This window comes from Notolepis coatsorum (genome assembly GCF_963971535.1).
Source record: "Notolepis coatsorum genome assembly, chromosome: 16".
Classification (NCBI taxonomy): Eukaryota; Metazoa; Chordata; class Actinopteri; order Aulopiformes; family Paralepididae; genus Notolepis; species Notolepis coatsorum.
Window position 1 is genome coordinate 74,101,877 of NC_140180.1, and position 24,329 is coordinate 74,126,205.

The 24,329-nt window shown below is 41.0% G+C and overlaps 1 protein-coding gene across 1 annotated transcript in view; it reads right to left on the reverse strand.

Annotated features, from left to right (window-relative positions):
* Positions 1-24,329, reverse strand: part of zc4h2 (zinc finger, C4H2 domain containing) — a 32,259-nt gene that overhangs the window by 3,837 nt on the left and 4,093 nt on the right. The window contains exons 3-4 of the mRNA XM_084331684.1: positions 17,957-18,129; positions 10,766-10,928 (exon numbers count right to left, since the gene is read on the reverse strand). Of these exons, the coding sequence (XP_084187810.1) occupies positions 10,766-10,928; positions 17,957-18,129 (336 nt within the window). The remainder of the gene's footprint in view (positions 1-10,765; positions 10,929-17,956; positions 18,130-24,329) is intronic.

The following is a 24,329-nucleotide window of genomic DNA, read 5'->3' on the forward strand; positions in this document are numbered from 1 at the left end:
GTGTTCCACAAGTCAGTGCTTCAGACATTTAAATGCTAGTTTGGTCAGAAAAAATGGTAAATGTGCATTTTACTGATGCTCATGGAATAGACTCTAAAGATTGAGATTCTCCCCTCTGTTGCAGAATTTAGGACCTTGATCACAGATCATTGTCGATCAAGTTGTACATGTTTAATTGATGTTATTCAGATACATTTGTATTATTGTTATGATTTTATATGCTGTGTGATTTCTATGCTCGAGAACTATTAGGAATGTTTGACTAAGTGTGTCTGACTCTTAACTACCAAAACCTGCACGGACTACAATGTATGACGTACAGTATATCATGCCAGTTAGGGTGCCATGTGTGTATATATTCAGATTCTAATTCTTTATTGCCTATATTTATTGTAACATATAATATAACCGATACAGGCATACAGACCCCCATCTGCACCTTTGTTTACGCTGTTTATTCTTCTAATTTTATTACATTCAGATCTAATTGTATTTATGTCTTTCTTCTATTAGGTCCCTTGACCTCTCACCTCAGGATATCTGAATGAACATCTGTTTTATGATTATCCAAGAGTCTCCCCTTTACAAATATGATCCCCCTCCCCTCCATCCGAGGCTCTGACACCATCAACCTCTTCAAAACCCACCTGTTCACATTCACACTTTCCTTCGCGCAACACGGCCCTGCTCCCAAGTAGCCCACCCCCTTCCCCCCTGACTCTTTTATTTTAAGCTACCGATCCCGTTGTTTTTATGTATTTATTTTTAAAAAATCTGTTACTGTTCGTCCAATTGGACAGCAACTTTTTATTTTTCCTGTTGTTACTATATATATATATTCATATTTTTTACCCTCTCTTTTATATAGCTTCTCTCTCCTTGTAAAGTGTCCTTGAGTCTGAGAAAGGCGCTTCTCTCTATCAATCCAATTTATTATTAATAATAATAATAATAATAATAATAATAATAATAATAATTATTATTATTATTATTATTATTATTATTATTATTATTATTATTATTATTGTGTATTTCTGCATGTAGTACAAATGTGTTTTAATTTTTTTTTAAATGGTGTATTTGCATATCTTTGCATACTGGAGTCCCTAAACAGCCTTGGAAATCTATTGCGTTTGCCTGGAAAGCTGCGACTCGTGTGGATCCAATGAGCCCAGCTGTATTCATGTGTTATGTCATTAATCCCCATAGTAGCCTTTTTTCTTTTTTTACTTGACCTCACTGTATAGAATTACTTACTGTGACCTCTTGGATAATCACAGCCTCGTGAAACATCATAGCCACAAACTAGAGAGCTGGGCCATTCACATAGGGCATGGTTTAATGAAAATAAGGGCATGAGCCATTTAAGTGCTTGCCTGCCAAAATGCATAAAAATGCAATTCATGGCCTGGTGGCCTGGATGACTGATTACCTCACCAACAGACACAATAAATCAGACTGCATCAGATAGCCGGTCAGACGTGCTGGTGAGCAACACCGGCAGTGGCCCCCAGGGAACCGTGCCGCCACCCTCCCTGTTCACCCTGTACATATACTACTACTTCAACTCCAGTTATTATTATATTCAGAATTATATTCAGATTTCTTTTTAATTTTGTAGCGAGTAACAAGGTGACCAATGTTAATCATTAGAAGTTAATCATAAAAAATAAAATGCTTTTACTCTATTACATTAAAGGCAGTGGTGTAAAAGTACTTTTTAAAAATACATTTAATGAAGGTAATTAAAAGTGAAAGTCACAATAAATATACAAACTCAAGTAAAATATAGATACTCCCAAAACCTACTTATGTACTGTAGCAAAGTACTTAGTTACGTCTACACCACTGCATACCAGCCATGCCAGTCCAATGTGTGCCTACTGCCTTGTGTGCCAACCATCTGGTTCAAAGAGGACGACAGACTGTCTGGCTCACAGAGGAGCTGTGACATGCACAGGCACGTACAATAGTCATTAATGACTAATTAAAAACTCGTATAAGTATATGGCAGCTTGAGGCGAAGACGTTTGAGGCACAGTGAGTGTAGCCTCCTCCAGGCTCCATCGCTGTAGAAAATATTTAATCCAACATGGGATGACAAGTTAATTGAAGATTATATGATAATATGATGTGATAGGATGTATGAAGTTAAAATAAAGTAACTTTACACTCATTCTGAATGTCTTGGTGTTACCGGTGGAGTGGCCTCAGATATTACATTTAGCTGTGGCCTCATCAAAAAGCTCATAAGCATATTGCCACGACTTCACGCTTGTGCAGTGGCACAACAGGCCTCCTTGTATTGTGTGTCGAGCGCATGCTATTAGTATGACCCATTTATTAATATGTATCTATTAGTATGATGTATTTATTAATATGTATCCATTAGTATGACCTACTATTAGGATGCCCGTGTTCTCACCCCATTCCCCTTGGACCCCCTGGTTGCTGCGCTGCCCGTCGGCAGCATTCTGGTCGGGAGGATGCCCGTGTTCAATGAAGAGTCCTGTGTATTTTTGCCCGTGTTTCTGGAAGATTTCCCGTGTACCTCTTTGCCTGTGTGCTAGAGGATTCCTGCCTGTGCGCCTCTTAAAAGGCACAGTGCCGCGTTTTTTGTGTTCATGGACTTTGGTGTTTTTTCCCCCTTAAAGGCTGAGTGCCGCTTTTTTGTATATAATAAATCATGCCCTTGTTTTGGCTAACTCTGATTACCTGTCTGTGTCGTGCAATTGGGGTCGCATTACAAACCATAACACTATTACTATGACCTATTTATTAATATGTATCTATTAGTATGACCCATCTATTCATATGTATAGATTAGTATGACCTATTAATTCATATGTATCTATTAGTATCACCCATCTATTAATATGTATCTATTAGTATGACCGGTTTATTAATATGTATCTATTAGTATGACCTATTTATTTCTATTAATCTTTTTAAGTACAATCAATTTAATATTCCAGATAACTGCTAAGTAAAAGGGAAAATCCACCCTAAAATTCAATCCACATGTTATTTCTATAAAACTGTACAGCTCAGTTTCAATTTGCGAACATGGATAAGGCTCTCCTTAAGCTGAGCACCAGAGAGACAGGACTCTAGTGGTGATGTCACCAAGAGATACATCCAGGAGCAGCTCAACAGACTCAAGTGACTAATGGACCAACTACCAGGACACTAGATTAGATTTGATTAAAATGTATTATCATTATACAGCACAAGTACAGTACAACAGTAGTCATTGTGATTTTACTGGGAGATGGCTACATTTCATGATTCAGAGCTGTAAGCCCTACTTATTTAAAACACATTTGTATCTAATAGCTCAAAAAGAAGTTCTATGAGCTCAAAAAGTCATTAACTAATTAACTGTCGATGGACCAACACAAAGTGTCACTTGATAACATCACATAATATGGGTGGGGAAAAAATCGATTAACTTAATTATCGCAATTGTTTTCTTCTTTTTTGTTATTATTGATATTTAACCGCACTAGTTTGCCATGACAAAGTAGCCAGGCGGAACAAAATATTTGTTCCGTCACCCGCTCTGTTTCCGGTGGTAAGCACAGACTTATTATTATTTACATGAACTATGTTTACAGACGCTAGGAAACATTTCTCTCAATTGTCTACATTTTCTATCCATTCAAATGCTTGTTACGGGGCGGCGTTAGATGAAGCAAGGGAAAAAGGGAAAATAAACGTAGCTTGCTAACCGAGTTAGCAAGTTATTTCTGTTTCCTGTAACACTGCTTCCTCCAGGGCTTCCATTATAAATCAGGAATATACAATGTGGGTTACATCTAGATAACCAGTTATGTTTTGTACATAAATTCAACATAAGAAGCTAATCATTAGCTTAGCTGCTAGCACTAGCCAGCACACACTAGTCCCCTGTCACTTCAACAGTTAGCTAAGGCCTATTCAAAGGCTTCAATATCAACTGAAAAGACATTGAAGCATCAGGGAAAGTAAATCTGATTTGTCTCTGGAAGTAGGTTACAATTTTACTTTTCTTTTTTTCTTTACAAGGGGGGTCAAAGAGGTTGTTAACTCATTGGACGCCACGCATTAGCCTCATCCTGTAGTAGCTACCGCCACCGCTGTAAACGGTGGGAGTCGCTCACCTTGTTTGCAGGGCTATAACTATTTAAATATTATAGCTATATATGCAATACTATGGCCCATTTGACATCGAGTATCTATCGTTCAAGATGTGAAAAATGAATATTTTTTTCCATCCATAAATTCTCGTTTTATACCATGGTGAATATAAGTATGGTTTTAGAGTGGTCTAGGGTAATTCCTGGGAGGCTAGTAATAGCCAGCGACGCATATTATACTTAATCCATTGGAATTTCATCCCTATACACGCTACAATAAAAAATTCAAATGCATATGATCGGTATATTATGTTCCATCATGCATGCATGAAAGGGGGGGGGTCGTTTCTGATTAATTGATTGTCAATAACGGCATTCGTTAGTACAACAGCATACGCTGATCAGGGCGATGGCTATGAAAACAATGGACAACCAAGCTGAAATTGACGGTAAATTGCTCTTACCTGTGCCCAATGAGACTCCAAAAAGAATATTCCAATTATTTGATTGCCATCTGCTAGATCGTATGTCCATTTGGCCCACACCATAACCCTCAACAGCATAATGAATCTGGCGTCCCGAAAGCGATTCAATGCGATCGGGTATACCCCTTGGTCCACGTTACTCAAAAACTTTGCCCGGAGGAATTTCAATGATACACAGAGCCATACAGGAAGTGCGACATCAGCAGCATACCAACAGGGTATTGGACCGTTGCGATCTCAGACACATTGCCACACAGTACCACAGCCTACCTGGATGATTTATGAATGGAAATAGCGAATAAAAGAAATAACGATCCAATAACGAGTATACTCGTTGTTGGCGTCCAACGATTGGTGGCCTATAATGAGTATACTCGTCGTTGGCGGTGAATGAGTTAAACATGATGTATTATCCCATGCAATGCAAATGACAGGATATATTAAGTTCAAATGTGGTTACTTTCATTAAATACACCTTTGCAAAAGAAAGTGCATGCTGGGCGATATGGCCTAAAAATTTTATCTCTGATTTTTTCACACCACATCCGATTTTAATAGATTTTTTTCTCTTAAAAACTAGAAACACCAAGGAAATCATTCAAATAAGCTTTGTTTTTATTTGACACAAATTATAAAACCAAGATGAATTTCCCTATTGGGATTGAAGTGCAAACCTAACTTTCACCAATCTTCACTTAAAAAAATAAATATATATATATATATATAAAAAGGTTACTCTTGATCAAACAAAGATGAATGTCCCTATTGGGGTAATAGTGCAATAACTTGCTTTTTCACCAAACTTCACTTAAAACAAATAAAAGGTGCCTCTTGATCATCAAACAAGAATGAATTTCCCTATTGGGATTAATAAAGTGCAAATCTAACTTCCACCAAACATCACTTTTTGTAAAATAAAAGGTGACTCTTAAACCTCTTGCTCCCTTTTTTTTTTATCGTCCTAAATCATTAATTCGAATTAATCGATCAAATCTATTAATCGCCCAGCCCTAGAACAAAGTAAAGCAAGACTCAACACGACCACTTATATACAGCATTAATGGTAGCGCTTCTGTGCTGAGAGCGTGAGCGGCCCATAAATCACTTTCTTCATTTGTTCTTGCAACACAGAGTGGATTATCATGATTCGCCCAGGCATGTAGGCTACAATAGTCATTAATGACAAATATTTTAAACTTGTATAAGTATATGGCAGCTTGAGGCGAAGACGTTTGAGGTGTTGAGAAGTAATAGCCCACACGGGATGACAACTTAATTGCGAGATTATATGATAATATGATGTGATTCATGATAGGATGTATTAAATAAACCTTTGCAAAATAAAGTGCATGAACAAAGTAAAGCCAGATTCAACATCGTAGGAAGGCATTAATGATACCGTCGGACCCCATAAATATCTTTCTTCATTTGTTATATTGTACACAAAATTGCAACATTCGTGGAGTGGATGATAATGATTGATTATGATGACATAGGCGTGTACAATAGTTGGAGATTCTGAGAAAAGCAGATTCTGGAGTGATACAATAGGCTACTATTGTTAATGACAAACTGAAAGCTCTTGTGAGTACAGTATGTACTGTATGTACAGTATGTGGCTGCTTGAGTCAAAGACGTTTGAGACACGGCCTATAGCACCCTTGATTACTGTAGTTTACACCTTTATTCACCTTATTCACTTTGCCACCATGTTGGTCTGATGTAATGTGATGTGAAAGTCCCTGTTCACTTCAATGTTAAAACTTAGCATAGAAGTTTTAACATAGAAGTTTTAACATATAAATGCCACTTCAGAACAACAGTCACAACAACAGTCAAAACAACAGTCAAAACAACAGTCAGACCAACAGTCAGAACAAGCTCATTCTGACTCACTCGGATTGTTTTTCACCGGCATTGTGTTCATGTTTTGAAATTATGTGGAAGTGAATTAGTCAGCTCATTGAAATGTGTTCATAGCAGATCTAGGAAGCCAAAGAGGGCAGGGCGTAGTGAATAAGATGAATAGCCCAGTAAGAATGCATATGACAATTGTAAGTGTGTTTAGCATGCAGCCCAAGTCAAAATGCTTGTTGAAAACAGAATAACAAGATAGAGTAGTAGAGATCACGTGAAAAGGAGGTGCGTAATGGGCATTAAGCATCGTTGTCATGGGGAGAGCAGGATGCTTGAATCTGCAACTGTGTTATGAACTTCTGTTATTGTTTACGCTCCATGAAGCACTGTTTGTATTGCACATGAGTGTCTTTACAGTCCATGTTTGGCATCCTAACATAGACCAGGTTACACTAATTGATTTGACTCTGAAATTCACGTTATTTGATCAGAGGGGTAAAGAAATTAAATGCCTAGCCCCGTTATTCAATAACATTACAAGCTCACTATCTGGCAGCAAGCTTAATATTATAGTCCAGTGAGCTAGCGAGACAACCAGGCTAACAAACCATAGCTTGTTCTTCTGAGTTCCTACTTGAAGCTGAAGTGGTCCCTTGATGTGGTCAGAGAATCACCTAATTTCTTAGAATCCATATTCAACTTCATGTCAGTTGATGTGAATTCAGTAGCCAATTACACAAAAAAGTTACTTTAGTTACTTTTCACCCTTGGAAATAGATAAATCGTTGTTTTTGGGGGGGGGGGGGGGGGGGTTGTCCCTTTAAGGTTAGGATTACGGCCTAGGGAATGAATGTAAGTAAATTCAAAAGAAGCCACCCAACTCCTTCTGCAACCAACAATAGGGAGGCAGGATGGCCTAGAGGTAAGGCCGAAAGGTCGCTGGTTAAAGGGTGTATTCCAGCTGTGAGCTGGTGACTGAAGGGTGGTTGGTATTACATCCACGGTGCCCACCATCTATGCCTAAGTGCCCTTGAGCAAGACACTGAACCCCAAAACTGCCCTGACCTCTCTGATGAAATGCATGTGTGGTACTGTGTGTAAGTGTAACTAGTAGGGATATGAGGACTGTGTTTGTGTAAATAGGAGGGATATGAAGACTGTGTTTGTGTAACTAGGAGGGATATGAGGACTATGTGTAACTAGGAGGGATATGAGGTTGTAATTAGGAGGGATATGAGGACTATGTGTAACTAGGAGGGATATGAGGACTATGTGTAACTAGGAGGGATATGAGGTTGTAACTAGGAGGGATATGAGGACTATGTGTAACTAGGAGGGATATGAGGTTGTAACTAGGAGGGATATGAGGACTATGTGTAACTAGGAGGGATATGAGGTTGTAACTAGGAGGGATATGAGGACTGTGTTTGTGTAACTAGGAGGGATATGAGGACTGTGTTTGTGTAACTAGGAGGGATATGAGGACTATGTGTAACTAGGAGGGATATGAGGTTGTAACTAGGAGGGATATGAGGACTATGTGTAACTAGGAGGGATATGAGGTTGTAACTAGGAGGGATATGAGGACTGTGTTTGTGTAACTAGGAGGGATATGAGGACTGTGTTTGTGTAACTAGGAGGGATATGAGGACTGTGTGTTTGTGTAACTAGAAGGGATATGAGGACTGTGTGTTCGTGTAACTAGGAGGGGTATGAGGACTGTGTGTATGTGTAACTAAGAGGGATATGAGGTTTGTGTAACTAGGAGGGATATGAGGTTTGTGTAACTAAGAGGGATATGAGTACTGTGTGTACATGTAACTAGGATGAATATGAGGTTTGTGTAACTAGGAGGGATATGAGGACTGTGTGTACGTGTAACTAGGAGGGATAGGACAATTTTAATTGCCTTGTGTACATTGACAATAAAGTAATTAACAATAAGGTCTTGCCTCAATGCTCTGCTAGCAGGTTTATTGCGCCACCAAGGCACTTCAACTCACACAGAACGCAGCGGCCCGGCTGATCTTCACTCTACCAAAGTCAGCCCACGTCATCCCACTTCTAAGAGAGCTGCACTGGCTTCCCATTGCTGCACAAATCTGCTTCAAGATTCTTGACCTGCCATTCCATGCAAAAAGGGGAAAGGCTCCCTCCTACCTCTGGTCAATGGTCTCTAACTACACACCCCCTCAACACCCCTTCGCTCTGCATCTTCTGGCTGCCTGAGACCCATTCCTATTCGGGCTCCTGGGGGGTCATTGATATGAAGCAGGCAATCTCTGTCATCGACTAAAAACACACTTCTTCAAGCAATATCTGAATAAAAAAAATAATAATGAGCATTCTAACTGTGTTTTGCTTTACTTAGTACTTTGCTACTATGTCTATACCATTATGTAATTTTGTACTATACCTATACTACTACCTACTATACCTATACTACTATACCTATACTACTACCTACTATGCTACTATGTCTATACACTACTATCTACTATACCTATACTACTATCTACTATACCTATACTACTACCTACTATGTACTATACCTATACTACTACCTACTATGCTACTATGTCTATACTACTACTACCTACCATGCTACTATGTCTATACTACTATCTACTATGGCTATACTACTATCAACTATGTCTATACTACTATCTACTATGTACTATACCTACACTACTATCTACTATGCTACTATGTCTATACTACTATCTACTATGTACTATGCTTAGTACTACCTACTACAGTATGTACTATGCTTAATACTACCTGCTATGCTAATATGTCTATACTACTATGCACTCAAGAGTGTAGCACTCAAAAACACTCTCAAAGAACACCTACGGGAGACTGCAATTCGAAAATGGCCCCTGTAAATGTCCTAACCCAACCCAATGTACAGTAAATGACCAAGTATGGTTGTCAATATTCCAATGTACAGTTTTGCTCGTACAGTTGTACAGTGTCCAACCCCACCCACCCACCCAACCACCTCCAATGTACAGCCCCCCCCCTCCTACCCTCCAATGTACAGTTTCTACATCAAATGTATATACTCTCTTTTCTGGACTCTTTTGGTATCACAAACAGTACTGTATTTGAAAATCTGATATGTCATAAATGTATAGATGTAGCAGTACTGTCTATCTGTATGTCGTGTATGTCATATATGTTATGATGAATTGAAAATGGGGGACCCTGATGTAAACAAGACGAAAGTCTTTCTCTGGTCTGCATCCCCTTAACAATTGTATGTATTGAGCTGTACTGTACTGTACCCATTCTGCAATCTGTTAATAAAGTTTTCAATCAATCAATCAATCAAGTTCAACACTGTTTGACGAACAATGTCACTACCCATAGCTGGCAAACCCTTCCTGCTGACTTGTTGTACAGAACTTGTAAGTCGCTTTGGATAAAAGTGTCAGCTAAATGACTAAATGTAAATGTAAACGCAATGTCCCCAAAAGTGGCATAAGTAAACGCATGCAGTGTGTGTGTTAGGGCTGAGTCCAAACTTTCAAAGGTTCGGACCTTCGTTCGTTACGTTGCCACTCGAATCTTAATTAATGGGTTCGAACCTCCGCTTTTTAAAATAATTTTTTTTTTGTTTCTTTTGTTTTTTATTTATTTATTTATTTTACACAAAAAATATCAGAATGTTATATATATCAGAATAACACAGTACTATGTTTACAATAATTTGAAAGTCACGAAAGTCACGCACGAACACACAGACACAACACAGTCAATGAGTCACGGTGAGGAGGGGTCACCGTCATACATTATCAGGAAATGAATCAATGCTCTGCATGTTAGTCGCACTATGCATGTTTAGCTTGCTAACGTTAAGATAGCCGTCTGCCAACAAAGATGTTGTTTCAACAAATGTATTCACAAAATGGATTACCATCCAAACGATATTGAAGACTCATGTGACCACCAGTAAGTAGATACTACTACTTTTACTAACTATTTTTTACCACAGCATATGTTCTACGTTATATGCGTAATGTGTGCAATGTGCCTAAAGTCAAGACTCGACAGTACTGAACCGGAAAAATTATTTAGGAGCACATGTGACAGTTTGATGACCTAAACTAACATTAGCTGCTAATGTCAACCAAGCTTGTCCCTAGTACGTTTATTTCTCCTACAGTGAGGGTTAGTGTGAGTCTCTCTCTTTCGCTCTCGCTCGCATATGATTAAAAACGATGGTTCGAAGGTCCGTTCGAAAAACCCTGCCGAAGTTCGAATGTCTGTGTGTGTGTTTGTGTGTCTGTGTGTGTGTACCTTCATGGGTGGTGGTTGCTGTCTAAAGGTTGCCGTCTGTCGGGCGTCTTGTTTCCTGGAGACCTGGAGCTGCTGGGCGGCAGCCGCAGCCGCCGCAAGGGATTCTGGGATGGCGGGCTCGTGGGGCTCCTTCTGCCACTCTGCCTTCTGCTTCTCAAAGTAACTATTGACACCAGAAGAGAGAGAGAGAGAAGAGAGAGAGACGGCTGGTCAGCTGTGGTTCCTCCACATCACAGATGATCCCACTCAGACTGTGCAGAAAAACAGTACCACACTACCAAAGAGTTAACCCTTTCACTGCCACACGACAAAGGGTTAACCCTTTCACAACCACACTACAGAAGGTTAACTTTCACTGCCACACTACAGACGGTTAACACTACAACATGGTAGCGAAAGGGTTAATATGGAATGTTAGAATAGCGAATATATAGATGAACAGCATGGATTTTGTGAGTGTTTTTGTCTGTGTGTGTGTGTGTGTGTGTGTGTGCGGTGTGTGTGTGTGTGTGGTGCGGTGTGTGTGTGTGTGGTGTGGTGTGGTGTGTGTGTGCGTGGTGCGGTGTGTGTGTGTGTGTGTGTGTGTGCGTGGTGCGGTGTGTGTGTGGTGCACGTGTGTGTGGGAAGGCATGTTCTGAGAAAGAAATCTGGCCTTGGACGCCTGGCTGGCTCGCTTTCAAAAAAACAAACAAACAGGAAAGCAGGAGGGGAAAGGAGTGATAGCTGATCTCATGACTTTCTCTCTCCACTTTCTCTGGTTTGACATAGAATACGGCATGACTGCCACGTCTTCACAAGGATTTGAGGAGCCAAATTAAAGAGCTCATATTACCCATAAATCTCTGTATGTGCTAATAACCCACAACACCGCCACGCAATTAGGCTTATAGAGCATCACACCACATCACTGCACAAAGTGACGTTCACAGCATCACACCACATCACTGCACAAAGTGACGTTCATCACACCATCACTGCACAGTCACTCACACACACCTCTCCCGCTCACACCTCTCACACCTCTCCCTCACACACACCTCTCCCTCTGACACACCTCTCACACCTCTCCCTCACACACACCTCTCCCTCACACAAACCTCTCACACACACCTCTCACACCTCTCCCTCACACACACCTCTCCCTCTGACACACCTCTCACACCTCTCCCTCACACACACCTCTCCCTCACACAAACCTCTCACACACACCTCTCACACCTCTCCCTCACACACACCTCTCACACCTCTCCCTCACACCTACCTCACACACACCTCTCACACCTCTCCCTCACACACACCTCTCCCTCACACAAACCTCTCACACACACCTCTCACACCTCTCCCTCACACAAACCTCTCACTCCCTCACACACACACACACCTCTCACACACACACACCTCTCCCTCACACGTGTGCACACAACACACCTCTCTCTCCTCCTCCTGCAAGGCCATCACTCAATCATCTCACTCAGTCCTCCTCAAATGCCTCTCCGACAACCTAGGCATCACCGGTACAGCTCTGTCATGGTTTCATTCATATCTCACTAATAGATCTCAGTTTGTCAGCGTCAGCGGCTCATCCTCCCCCCCGGCCCCAGTCAACCACGGTGTCCCCCAGGGCTCTGTGCTGGGTCCCCTACTATTCACCATTTACATGCTCCCCCTCGGTCAGATTATACGTCACCACGGACTCAACTTCCACTGTTATGCTGATGATACTCAGCTCTACATCAGCACCTCACCATCCTCCCAGCTCCCCCCACAGTCTGTAGTCAACTGCCTCCACGCTATAAAAACCTGGATGGCAACCAAATTACTCAAACTCAACAGCAAAAAGACAGAGCTCATGGTTGTGGCCCCCAAGGCACTGCTCGGGAAGGTTGGAGATCTCCTCCTCCACGTTGACGGCTGTTCCATCTCCCCGTCTCTCGAAGTCCGTAACCTGGGCGTCACCCTTGACTCCACACTTTCATTTCACTCCCACATCAAATCTGTCACCAAGTCTGCCTTCTACCACCTCAGGAACATCTCCCGTCTCCGACCCTCACTCTCAGACTCTGTGGCGGAGACCCTGATCCACTCATTTGTCACCTCCCGGTTGGACTACTGTAATGGAGTCCTGTTCGGGGTACCCAGCAAAGCCCTGGACAGGCTCCAGTATGTCCAGAACTCAGCTGCCAGGGTTCTCACTCACACCAAGCCCTGGCAGCACATCACCCCCACCCTCATCCATCTCCACTGGCTTCCAGTCAGGTTCCGCATCACCTTCAAACTCCTGCTCCTCACCTACAAATCCCTCCATGCCCTCGCCCCCCGGGACCTGTCTGATCTCCTCCACCAGTACACTCCATCCCGGAACCTACGATCCTCTGATCTAGGTCTCCTCTCCATCCCTCGCACCAGGTTACGGACTTTTGGGGACAGAGCCTTCAGCGTGGCGTCCCCTACCCTCTGGAACTCTCTCCCCCCCGAAATCCGCAACGCCCCAACCCTGGACACCTTCAAATCCGCTCTAAAAACACACCTCTTCACCAAGGCTTTCCCCATCAGTTAGTTTTAGATTAAATTAGGTCCATTATCCCCTACTTTCCCTCATCCCCTCTTCCCCCTCCCCCCCCTACTTTCCTTGCCCTATTTTTTGTCCTGATTGTAAAGCGACCTTGGGTTCTATGAAAGGCGCTATATAAATTTGATTTATTATTATTATTATTATTATTATCACTGACTAATTCCAAGGATATTATTTATAAATTCTATGAGTCGGGCTGCAGGGAGGAGGTCCAGCACCTGGCGGTGAGGTGTGGCTACATCAACCCTCAACACCAAGAAAACCAAGGAGCTCGTCATCATGCGTCTCTTCTTCAATATCTGATATATATATATATATATATATATTTTTTTTTATACTAACCTTCTTACTGTCCTCGACTACTATCATGCACTCTTCCAATATAATAACATGTCTCTCTACTACTATACACTCAAAACGGCAGCACTCAACACTTTGATGAACATTGTTACTCAGCTGATAAGAGTTGTACCCTTCCTGCTGACTTGTATTGGATAAAAATTGGTGTCAACTAAATGTTGTATGTTTTTCTCTCCATACTCATCCTCCTCGACCTCAGTGCTGCTTTTGACACCATTGATCACAACATCCTACTCTCCACCTATTTCCCTCCTATCTATCAGACAGACAGCAGTTCACTACTGTTCTGAAGGTCCAGATTAACACTGAAAGTCTGCGTTTATTATTTTGTATAACTTATATATTGTTTATATATATAAGATATATATTTTCACGTCATCTGTTTGCCTAACAGGATTCATCATTCGCTTATTTGTATATGTCCCATTCTTAACGCCGTAGGCGCCAATGCGCGCGCCCCTCTAGACATGTTTCAGAACATGTTCAGACATGCCCGGACAAGGGAGAGAGCGTATTGATCTGTATGGGTGAACAGGCTCAGTCCACAGGAAAACTAACAGAGTGAGAGAGAAGTAACGTTTGGCGCAGTTGTAGACAGGACGGCCAGGCAACGTAGCGTTATTAGAGAGCCGCACGGCTAATTAGATACAACCATAATATTGTCGAGCCCTTATTGGCACAGTATAGTGACTTGTGTAAGCGAAGTAACGTGGAGAGACTTATAGTTGAACCCAGCGACGTTCTGGACATAACTACTCATTCAAGACTTCCTGCGGGTTAGCTTTAAGTACAAACGGAGCTAACTAGCTATCATCCATGCCAACAGGCTTTGGACTAATAGCTATTAATCCTGCCATCGGGCGCTAGGAATACAAGGACCGGTCCGTACGAGACCCTCTTTCCCAGCGACGACAGGATTATCCCACCAGTCTGCAGTTTCTCTGGAGTCGGAGCTCCAGAGAGAAGTACTGTCTCCATCTACCATCTTGCTTTTCCCTGTACTGCTTCGCTTCGTCTCCGTCTCACTCCATTCAGAGCTCCAACGGTCGGGTACCCGTAGTATAGGAACTATCGTTACCGCGGACATTGTGGCATTGATATTAAAGTAATAAAAGAGAGCTGTGTTATATAATATGTATGTTTACTATTAACATTAAAATGCTTGTTCAACTTGTATCCCTGTCCCCGCGCAGTTAATGGAGTGTCCGCCATTTTGTGTACTTATACTGTCTGGCCATTAACATTCTTTAGCAGTGGTTTAATCTAAACATTTAAATACAGTCAGGGTTGTGTAGCCCCTTAGCTACAACTACCATGGACGGTCATACCTCAACTTCTTTCCCCGTTACATCTGGTGTCCCCCAAGGCTCAGTCCTTGGTCCCATAGTCTTCTCCCTCTATATGTTACCCCTCTGCCACATTTTCAGAACACATGGTCTCCAATACCACTGCTACGCCGATGACACAGTTATACATTAACTCCCCTCTCAACACCACTGCTGCTACTATTGCCCTCTCCTCCTGCCTCTCTGAAATAAAAATCTGGATGAATCACAACCTTCTCCAACTCAATAGTACTAAAACCGAAATCCTTGTAATGGGCACACCTCACCTTCTCCGTAAAAACCCTGACTGCTCCATATCCATCAACAACCACTCTATCCTCCACTCCCCCACAGTGAAAAACGTTGGTGTTCTTTTTGATCCCAAACTATCATTCGAACCACACATCAACAACATCACCAAGACATGCTACTTTCACCTCAGGAACATTTCCCGCATTAGACCACTAGTTCAGAACACCTCAGCCCGCATCATCACCCACTGCCCCAAATTCTCCCACATCACACCTGTCCTCTCCTCACTTCACTGGCTCCCTGTCAAGTATAGGATTGACTTTAAGATCCGTCTCCTCACTTACAAAGCCCTCCACTCCCTAGCACCTGATTACATCTACAACCTCCTTCAACACTACACTCCCTCCCGCTCACTCTGCTCATCCAACTTAGCCCTTCTGAGCACACCACACTACCTACCGCCTTAAGTCCACAGAAAACAAATCATTCTCCTCTGCTGCTCCCCAATTCTGGAATCAACTCCCATTACACATCAAAGAAGCCCCATCCGTAGAAACATTTAAGTACCACCTCAAAACCCACCTGTTCAATCTTGCATACCCTCACTCCTGACCCCCCAACCCCTGCATCACTTACATTTTCACATCTGTACACAGCTATATTTTAGTATTATTATTTATTTTAAAATGTTCTCTCTGTCTTGTCTCTAAGCTGTCCCCCTCTCTCTGTATTATCCCCACCATGTCGTCATTGTGAAAGTCCATGTACTGTGTTTGTCCATGTACTGTGTTTGTCCGTATGCTATGCCATGTATGTAAAGCGCTTTGAGATGCCTAATGTAAGGCACTATATAAAATAAATGTATTATTATTATTATTATTATTATTATTATTATTAAATGACTAATAGACTGAGGAAAGTCCACCTCAGATTCTGGTTAATTGTTACCGTTGCACCATAGAAAGCATCCTCACTAACTGCATCACAGTCTGGTACGGCACCTGCTCAGTCTGGGAACAGAAAGCACTGCAGAGGGTGGTGAAGTATTTTTTAATAATAATTATTATCCCATTACCATGTGAACATGCGAACATAGTTCCCGTATTGTGTGTGTAACCAACCTGAATTAGACCATGGGTCCCCCCCCCACATGAGAAACTATGTTGTACAAACATTGAGCAAATAAGTTGTTTGACCTCCAGTGTGATAACAATTCTACTGTTATCGTGCATAAAATGGCAACCCTCTGTCCTTTGTCCCAAACTTGCTCAGTTGGGACAAAGGACAAACAATTTATATCTGATATAGAGATTTGTGGAACTGTGTCGCCTGTCATTATATAATAAAGGGTGATCAATTATTTCCAACAAAGTCACAGTGCCTGTTCACAGAGTAGGCTAGACTGACTAAATAGTATGGCTGAACAATTCATAAAGATTTTATCGAAATCGCAATACTGGGTCTGGTGCAATATTTGTTACTGGCAAAATACCGTTCTAAATAAGGTATTGTGATCCCGCCGAGATACAAATTGTATTCTACAGACTTAAAGGAACACGCCAACATTTTGGGAAATTAGCTCAGCGTCTTCTCCGGAGAGAGACAAGAATATAGATACCAGTTTCCTCTCTGTGCGTTCAGTAGAAAGCTATCTGGCTGTATGTTAGCCTAGCTTAGCACAATGAATGGAAGCGGACATGACCGGTTCGATGACGTCTACAAAGCTAGATGCAGACAACGCTCACTGCAATATTATATATTATATATATATATTAACAAATTGTTCTAAATAAATAATAATGATAATAAATCATTTGAAGTTTGGACTCATTTTTTACAACTGAGGTAGGTAGATACAAAAAAATTAGACTAACGTACCGTAAAAGGGTACCGTTGGGTACCGGTATCGATTCACAGGTACCGGTATCAGTTCAAATGTGAACGGTACACAACCCTAGTGTGTTAGTCTATGCTTCAATACACAAAGCTAGCTTGGCACAGTGTTTAATGAGAGATACTAGTCGCTCTGTCACCTTGTTGTCACTTCTAACGTTAGTCACTTGGTAGATGACATGAGCAGGCAGTGCGATGAGAGTGAACCATTTAAAATAAGTGCACTGCGGAGACACGGAGCACATCTACTTATCAAACAAAGACAATGCAGAAAAACAATAACATTAGTGTTAAATAAACGTTAATTTAAGTTCAGCTAATTTGTGTCTCATTTGTTATTATTATTAAAGTTTTTTATCATATGCAAAATAAACATATTGGCATTATATATATATATATATATAATATATATCATTATTTTATATCATTATATATCGGCCATCAGCCACCCTGCTCTCTAAATATCGGCGTCAGCCATTGAAAAACCCATATCAGGATCCTGCAGGTTGTCCACAACACTGATGTAATGGGGCCACTTAAAAAGCACTTTACATACTCGTAGCATACTCCACAGTGCTACCAAGCAGTTTATTGGGTACATTTGAGTGTATATGTCATAACTTTGAAGTGTGTGTGTGTGCATGCGTGCGTGTGTGTGTGTAGGTGTGTGTGTGTAGGTGTGTGTGTGTGTGTGTGTAGGTGTGTGTGTGTGTGTGTAGGCGTGTGTGTGTGTGTGACTGTGTGTATGTGTATGTGTGTGCGTGTGCGTGCATGTGTGTGTGTACTGACTCCAGTGAGAGCTTCTCCTCCTCTTCGTTGAGGTTGGGCAGTCTGTGTAGTCCCAGGGTCATCCTCAGGGCGTCCACATGCTCCTTCAAAGGTTTGTACTCATCGTGGAGGCGGCGCGTGGTCTCCAGCAGCTTGTTCAGGTCGTTCTCCGACTGCTTGATGGTGCTCTCCATCTGACAACAGCGGTGGGAGAAATAATACATTCATTTAATAATAATTTAATATATATATATATATATTTTTTTTTGCTGGCATTTAAATCCTCTTAAAGGAAGTGAAGTTAATTAAATTCACTCATGAATTAAACATGACGTGGAACACGGTAAATCTGCATTTTGCTATGATGCCCCTCTAGCTCATGGAATGAACTCCAACAGTCCTTAAAACTTGAGATTCTCCCCTCTGTTGCAGAGTTTATAACCTTGATCTCCAACAACCTTTATCAATCAAGTTGTACATGTTTTAATTCATTTGTTATCCTCGTCTTGTTGTCCTCAAATTGTGGGCTAACATTGTTTCAAACAAAAAACATCTTGCAATAGGTCCACAAGATCTACCCAGAGAGGGGACTGTACTGTGCCGTTTAGGTCCAGCTCCTTCAGTCAATCCTGTTTTGCAGTCAGAGCCTGTCAGGTTTGGGACATCCTACCACCTGAAATAAGAGACCTACCTACCACACCTTTACAAAAAAAACTCAAGGTTATTAACTAATCAAACATGTGACCACTTTTCAGTTCATGGTGTATTTTATTATTGCTTTTACTATTATCATGTTCGATTGTGTTGTACATGTTTTACTTTTAATGCTTCTGTTTTAGGTGTATGGTTTTATAACATCTTGCTTAAAATCTGACGTCTTCTTTTAGTGAAGAAGAAAGGGCACCACAGCCAGGACAGCTTAAACCTGCCCAGTGTTCTGCTGTCGACTAAAAACACACTTCTTCAATCAATATCTAAAAAAAAAGAAAAGAAAAAAACAGTACTATAATACCAGAGCTGCTCACCATATCTCGCTAGATGTTCCCCGTGTTAACACTTCCTTTGATTAATCCTCCTTCCAATTTGGTGCTCCAAGCAGTTGGAACGAGATGCAGAAAACTTTGAAAATGGACAAATTGATCCCCCTCAGGTGTTGTTTACACACACCTGCAACTGTCACCCAGCCTTTTAACTGTAAATTGTCTGTTCTGCTTCATGTATTACATACCTTGTAATTTTATTTGGTTTGTTTGGTGTGTTTGAATTATTTCCCTTACCTCTGTGATGTATGTATTGTCTGTCTCTTTTTTTATTTTATTTTATTATTTGTATCTTTCCCTGTTACCCTTCAAGAGGTCCTTTTGTCCTCTCGCCAGACTGCCATTATAAATAAGAATGTGTTCTTAATTGACCCGTCTGATTAAATAAAGGTTAAATAAAAATAAATAGTCCTGCTGACTTGTTGTACACAATTTGTAAGTCGCTTTGGATAAAAGCATCAGCTATTTCCCTCCCAAAACGACATATTGTAGTTCCAACTTTGGCCACAGAATTTAATTCTTGATAGTTGACACTCGGGTTTTCTTTGAATCTTTTCTATTGAAAGGAAAGGGAAGGCGTTGACACATTACTATCACACTTTACTGTTACATTTTCACTCTAATTAGATGCCAACTTCTTTTCGTTGTACTGTAATTGTGCTGTATGATGACAATACATTTTAATTTAATCTAATCTAATGACGTACCATGTCACATCACGACGATTAAACATATACCTATACTACTACCTACTCTGCCAATACTGCATGTCTATACTACTATGCACTCAAGAGTGTAGCACTCAAGTTCGGCACTGCTAGACGAACAATTACCCTTAGTTGCCAGAGGTGTACCCCCTCCTGCTGACTTGTTGTACACAATTTTGTGGCTTTGGATAAACGCTTCAGCTAAAGGACTAAATGTAAATGTACTGCCAACGTTGATGTACGTCTCTATCCTTCAGACAGGAGAACCACACAAGTCTGTTTTCAGATGAACAATGATTCTATGATGATTGAATCGTGACAATATGATAATGACAATACCTTTTAATTAGGGATGCTCGATATTGGCTTTTTTACCGATACCGATATTGTCCAACTCTTAATTTCCGATACCGATATCAACCGATATATGCAGCCCCCCCCCCCCCCCCCAAAAAAAACGGAATAATTTCAGGTAATTAACATTACGGTACATATCTCTTGTCGTGTAATTAACACAACATTATGCATACTTTGACAATAAATAAAATAATAATTTTATTCTTACTTGCTTGCCTGGGTAAATAAAGGTTAAATAAACGTAAAAAAAATTAAATAAAAACGTATTTTTTTTAAACCGATACAGATATTTTCCGATATCACATTTTTATGCCAATATCAGACATCCCTAATTTTAATCTAATCTAATATAACCTAACCGAATGCATGCAGCATGTCAAACATCACCATATTCAATGATGCTGTTTGATGAATCAATGTTTCCCTTCCATCTATTCAGCAGCTGCTCGCTACTGAAAGGCTGCAACCCACAGAACCTGGACAGGCTGCAACCCAGGCACCGTTTGCTCCTATAAAACGCTGACAGTTACAGAAATATGATCATCCACTCTTAGGGCTCCCTCAGAAATAAAACAAATATATTTATGTTATTATACGCTGTCGACGTGTAAATAGGAACTGCAGCCAGCTTAGGAAATGGAAATTAAGACAGTGGTTTGGAACTGGACTTCAAAACTAGGGATGGGCATGCGTGAGTAATCGGTTATCGTAGTGGTTTTTGAGGGTACTCGATTTTTATTATTTATTTAGTTTACCACCAAAAGGTCTTGTTTGTGCCATGTGATGCGTGAGTTGTTGCAGAAAGCTGGAGGTTGGAAGGTGTGGAGCATGGATAGTACTTAACTGCAAAATGTTTGTTAGCTTAGTGTTATCTAAAAGATAATAACAGTGGTTTGTGTTTGTGCATTTCCAAATTGTGCCAACAACATGCCACCCACTTTGCATAGCGTTCATATACTATTGATACGGACATGCCATTCCATGAGCGGAGAGACCTGCTGCAGACCGAGGTAAGGAGGTCATGTAATTATTATTACAAATGATAACTGACTGTTTTGACAAGCATTAAAAGGTCCCCTATTGTAAAAATAGCCTTTTCCAGTGTTTTGCATTGTTTTCAAGCAATGTGGGGTTGTACCAACACTGACTAAATGTGAAATCTGTACCAAGCAGCGTTTCCGTTAGCCGGTAATTACCGGTTTTTGACCGGCAAAATATGTTGAAGTCCGAATATTTAAATATCTCCGGTCATAATGTCCGGTGAAAATAATTTCTCTAAGCACAATTTTATTATTTGAATTGTATTAAAATAGGCTCAAATTAAATAGCCTATGCGATGAACAAAACAATCATTACATGTTGCTTCACGCTGATAAAGCGCGGATGGCGCCGCTCGGATGTGAATCTTTTTTTCTTTCTTTTTTTGAGCCTGTCTGCCCACCACAGAGACCGCTGATGCCGTGGTGAAAGAAAACAGAAACAGAAATGTCGAGCGTTCAGGCCCGAGTGGAAAGTTTAATTCTCCTGGCTGAGGTGCGACATTATATCCACATTTTCCAGTTCACTGATCCAGCCAGGGTTACCAGTGACACAGTTCATTCTGGAACCTCAGATCCCCGCTGATCATGAGGTTCTACAGTATCGCGTTGGATCCATACACGTATCGATTTTTTCGAATGGTGATCAGGAATTGGAATATACCAGTTGGATACCATCTGATGTCAGGTAAGGACTCTATGTTATCAGTGTTAGGATAATCAGAGTAAGTTTGATGAAGTTATAAGCTGTTTTGTGAAATGTCTTCTTGTTTCGGTTTCACTAAAAGTCCGAGAGGAAATCAACAGGGCGATTATCCGCGCGCGGCCGTAATGTGCTTGCGTGCACGTATAATATTGATCATCTAGCGTTTATTTGAAAACGATTCATAAAAAGGCCGACGAGGAGGGATATACCAGACCTGGAAAATGACTTTGATTGGCAAGGAGCCTGGGCAAATGTCCGACTTACATCAAGGAACCCGGATCATCAACAAATCAATCTGAACTATATTCACAGGACATACTTGACTCCTATAAGGCTGTGCAAAATGGGGCTTATACAAAACTCCAAATGCTCCCAATGTACAAATGGGGACGAAGGAACATTTATGCACATGTATTGGGACTGCCCACCAGTTAAGGCATTCTGGGAAGATGTGTCCCAACAATTATCAATACTCGTATTTTGGAATATACCTGTACACCCCGCGGTATTGCTATTGAATGATGTTTTTGAATTTGCAGTGAACCCACAACTAAAAAGATTGGTTTTATCGGGTATCACAGTAGCTAAAAAACTGATTGCATCACGTTGGTTTCAACCGGAAAAAATGTGCCGGAAAGTGTGGTTTCTTACATATCTTGATGTGATATATCAAGAAATATCAACAGCAAGAATTCTAGGGCTCAATGAATCCAAAATGTTAATGTGGTTAGAAGTGGTGGAGAGAATAAAAGCTAGCCTATAATGGTGATGTCTGGTTAAGAGTGAGGGATAATGGAGGTACTATCCAAGAGGGGGTCCGGGAGGGGGGGATTTGAGCTGGAGCATATGTGTGTAGGGTTTTAGAAAATAGGTATTCGGGGTATATTATATACTAACATTTATATAATTGTAACTTCGCTGGATATACACGGTATACGGTTAAAATGTTATTATTGACTATTTTTGTTTTATCCTGTTTCTGTACTTGCATATATTTTAACCACCTTTACTGAAAGTTTCATTATACATTGTGTGTTGAGTACTGACTTTTAATAAGTTTTGTTTTGCAATAATAAAAAAAAAATAAAAAAAAAAAAAAAAAAAAAAAAGGCCGACGAATATCAACGTTGTGGAATATTCCACTAAAAGACTATTTTCATAGAATGCTCCAGAAAGAGCTGTTTTTTATCTGAAAACGGGGGCTTTTCTAACTGCTCTGAAACGGCAACGACGCGATAAACAGCCTTGACAGCACCGACTGGAAAATAGTCTTTGATAATGCGATGGGCAGATTAGACACATAGCCATAATTTAAAACATAGATTAGGCGATATTAACGTTAACATTGGCGCCGATGGTGGCATTCAGCCGGTAAAAAGGAAAACCAGGCTGACCGGCATTTCTCGAATATGTCCGGGGATAGAAATCTTGCAGGACATCCAGACCGGCACGAATATGTTCTAACGGAAACGCTGGTACCAAGTCCCGTTTCTGCAGTTCAGCTGAGACCAGAACACCCCCCACTGAAACAAGCCATTCTGAATTGACTCGCTTGCTGACGTGAATAGGCGCTGATCTGCCACCGCCCGCCCACAATCAACTGTGATTCGACTAGGAGAGCATAACGTTGAAATTATGAGCAAAACGGGCAAGCAGCACCAACGAGTGGAAATAATGCAGAAGCGGTTTCGACAGCAGATTTGCCACCTTCAGCTGTTCCACTGTCAGCACTTCCTCAAAAGTGTTCGACAGTGTTCCTAATAGTGTCCTGATGATATTGTGCTCCACAAGCCGTGGCTGAGGTGAGACTTGCAGCGCTTCTCTCCTCTCATCTCTCCCCTCCCTCTCACAGACACACACACCCAGAGACGGTGTGTGCTTTGAAAAGGTTCCTCCATCCTAGTGTATCTGCCAGTGCAGGTGGGTGACTGTCAATCAAAGCGCATTGCGAGTATGGGCGGAGCCAAGCCAAAAACAGCTTGTACTTTGGAAGGGGAGAAAGTGGTGCACCAAAGTACTGGATTAAAAATACAAAACAATGAATTTTATTGAAAATAAAACTTACAGATGTGTTCCATAGACTCACAGGAATTGTGTCAAATTGCCAAAATAGTGAACAATATGGGACCTTTAAGTATCATGTATTGTTATGTCCACGGAGCGAGACATAATAAAATCTGTGGTATGTGTAACTCTGCACAATATTTAGTTTTTGCTGCTGCCATGCACTTTCTAAAATGCGTTCTAAAAAAAGATCCCCCAAAACAATTACTCGAGCACTAGTCGAGTAATTCATGCGAATACTTACTTACTCAATCTGGGAAAACATTACTCATGCCCATCCCTATTCAAAACCAACCAACCCCCCATCCACCCACACACACCCAAACAGCCACACCTGGTGAAAACATTATTGGAGAAATACTGAATGCAAAAGGCTACCTCATCTATTCCAGCTAACCACAAGATGAGTGGAACCTGAACGCCTCCCCCTACATTAAAAAACATCTTTTATTACTCCTATCTGAGTGAAACCTGAACACTTCC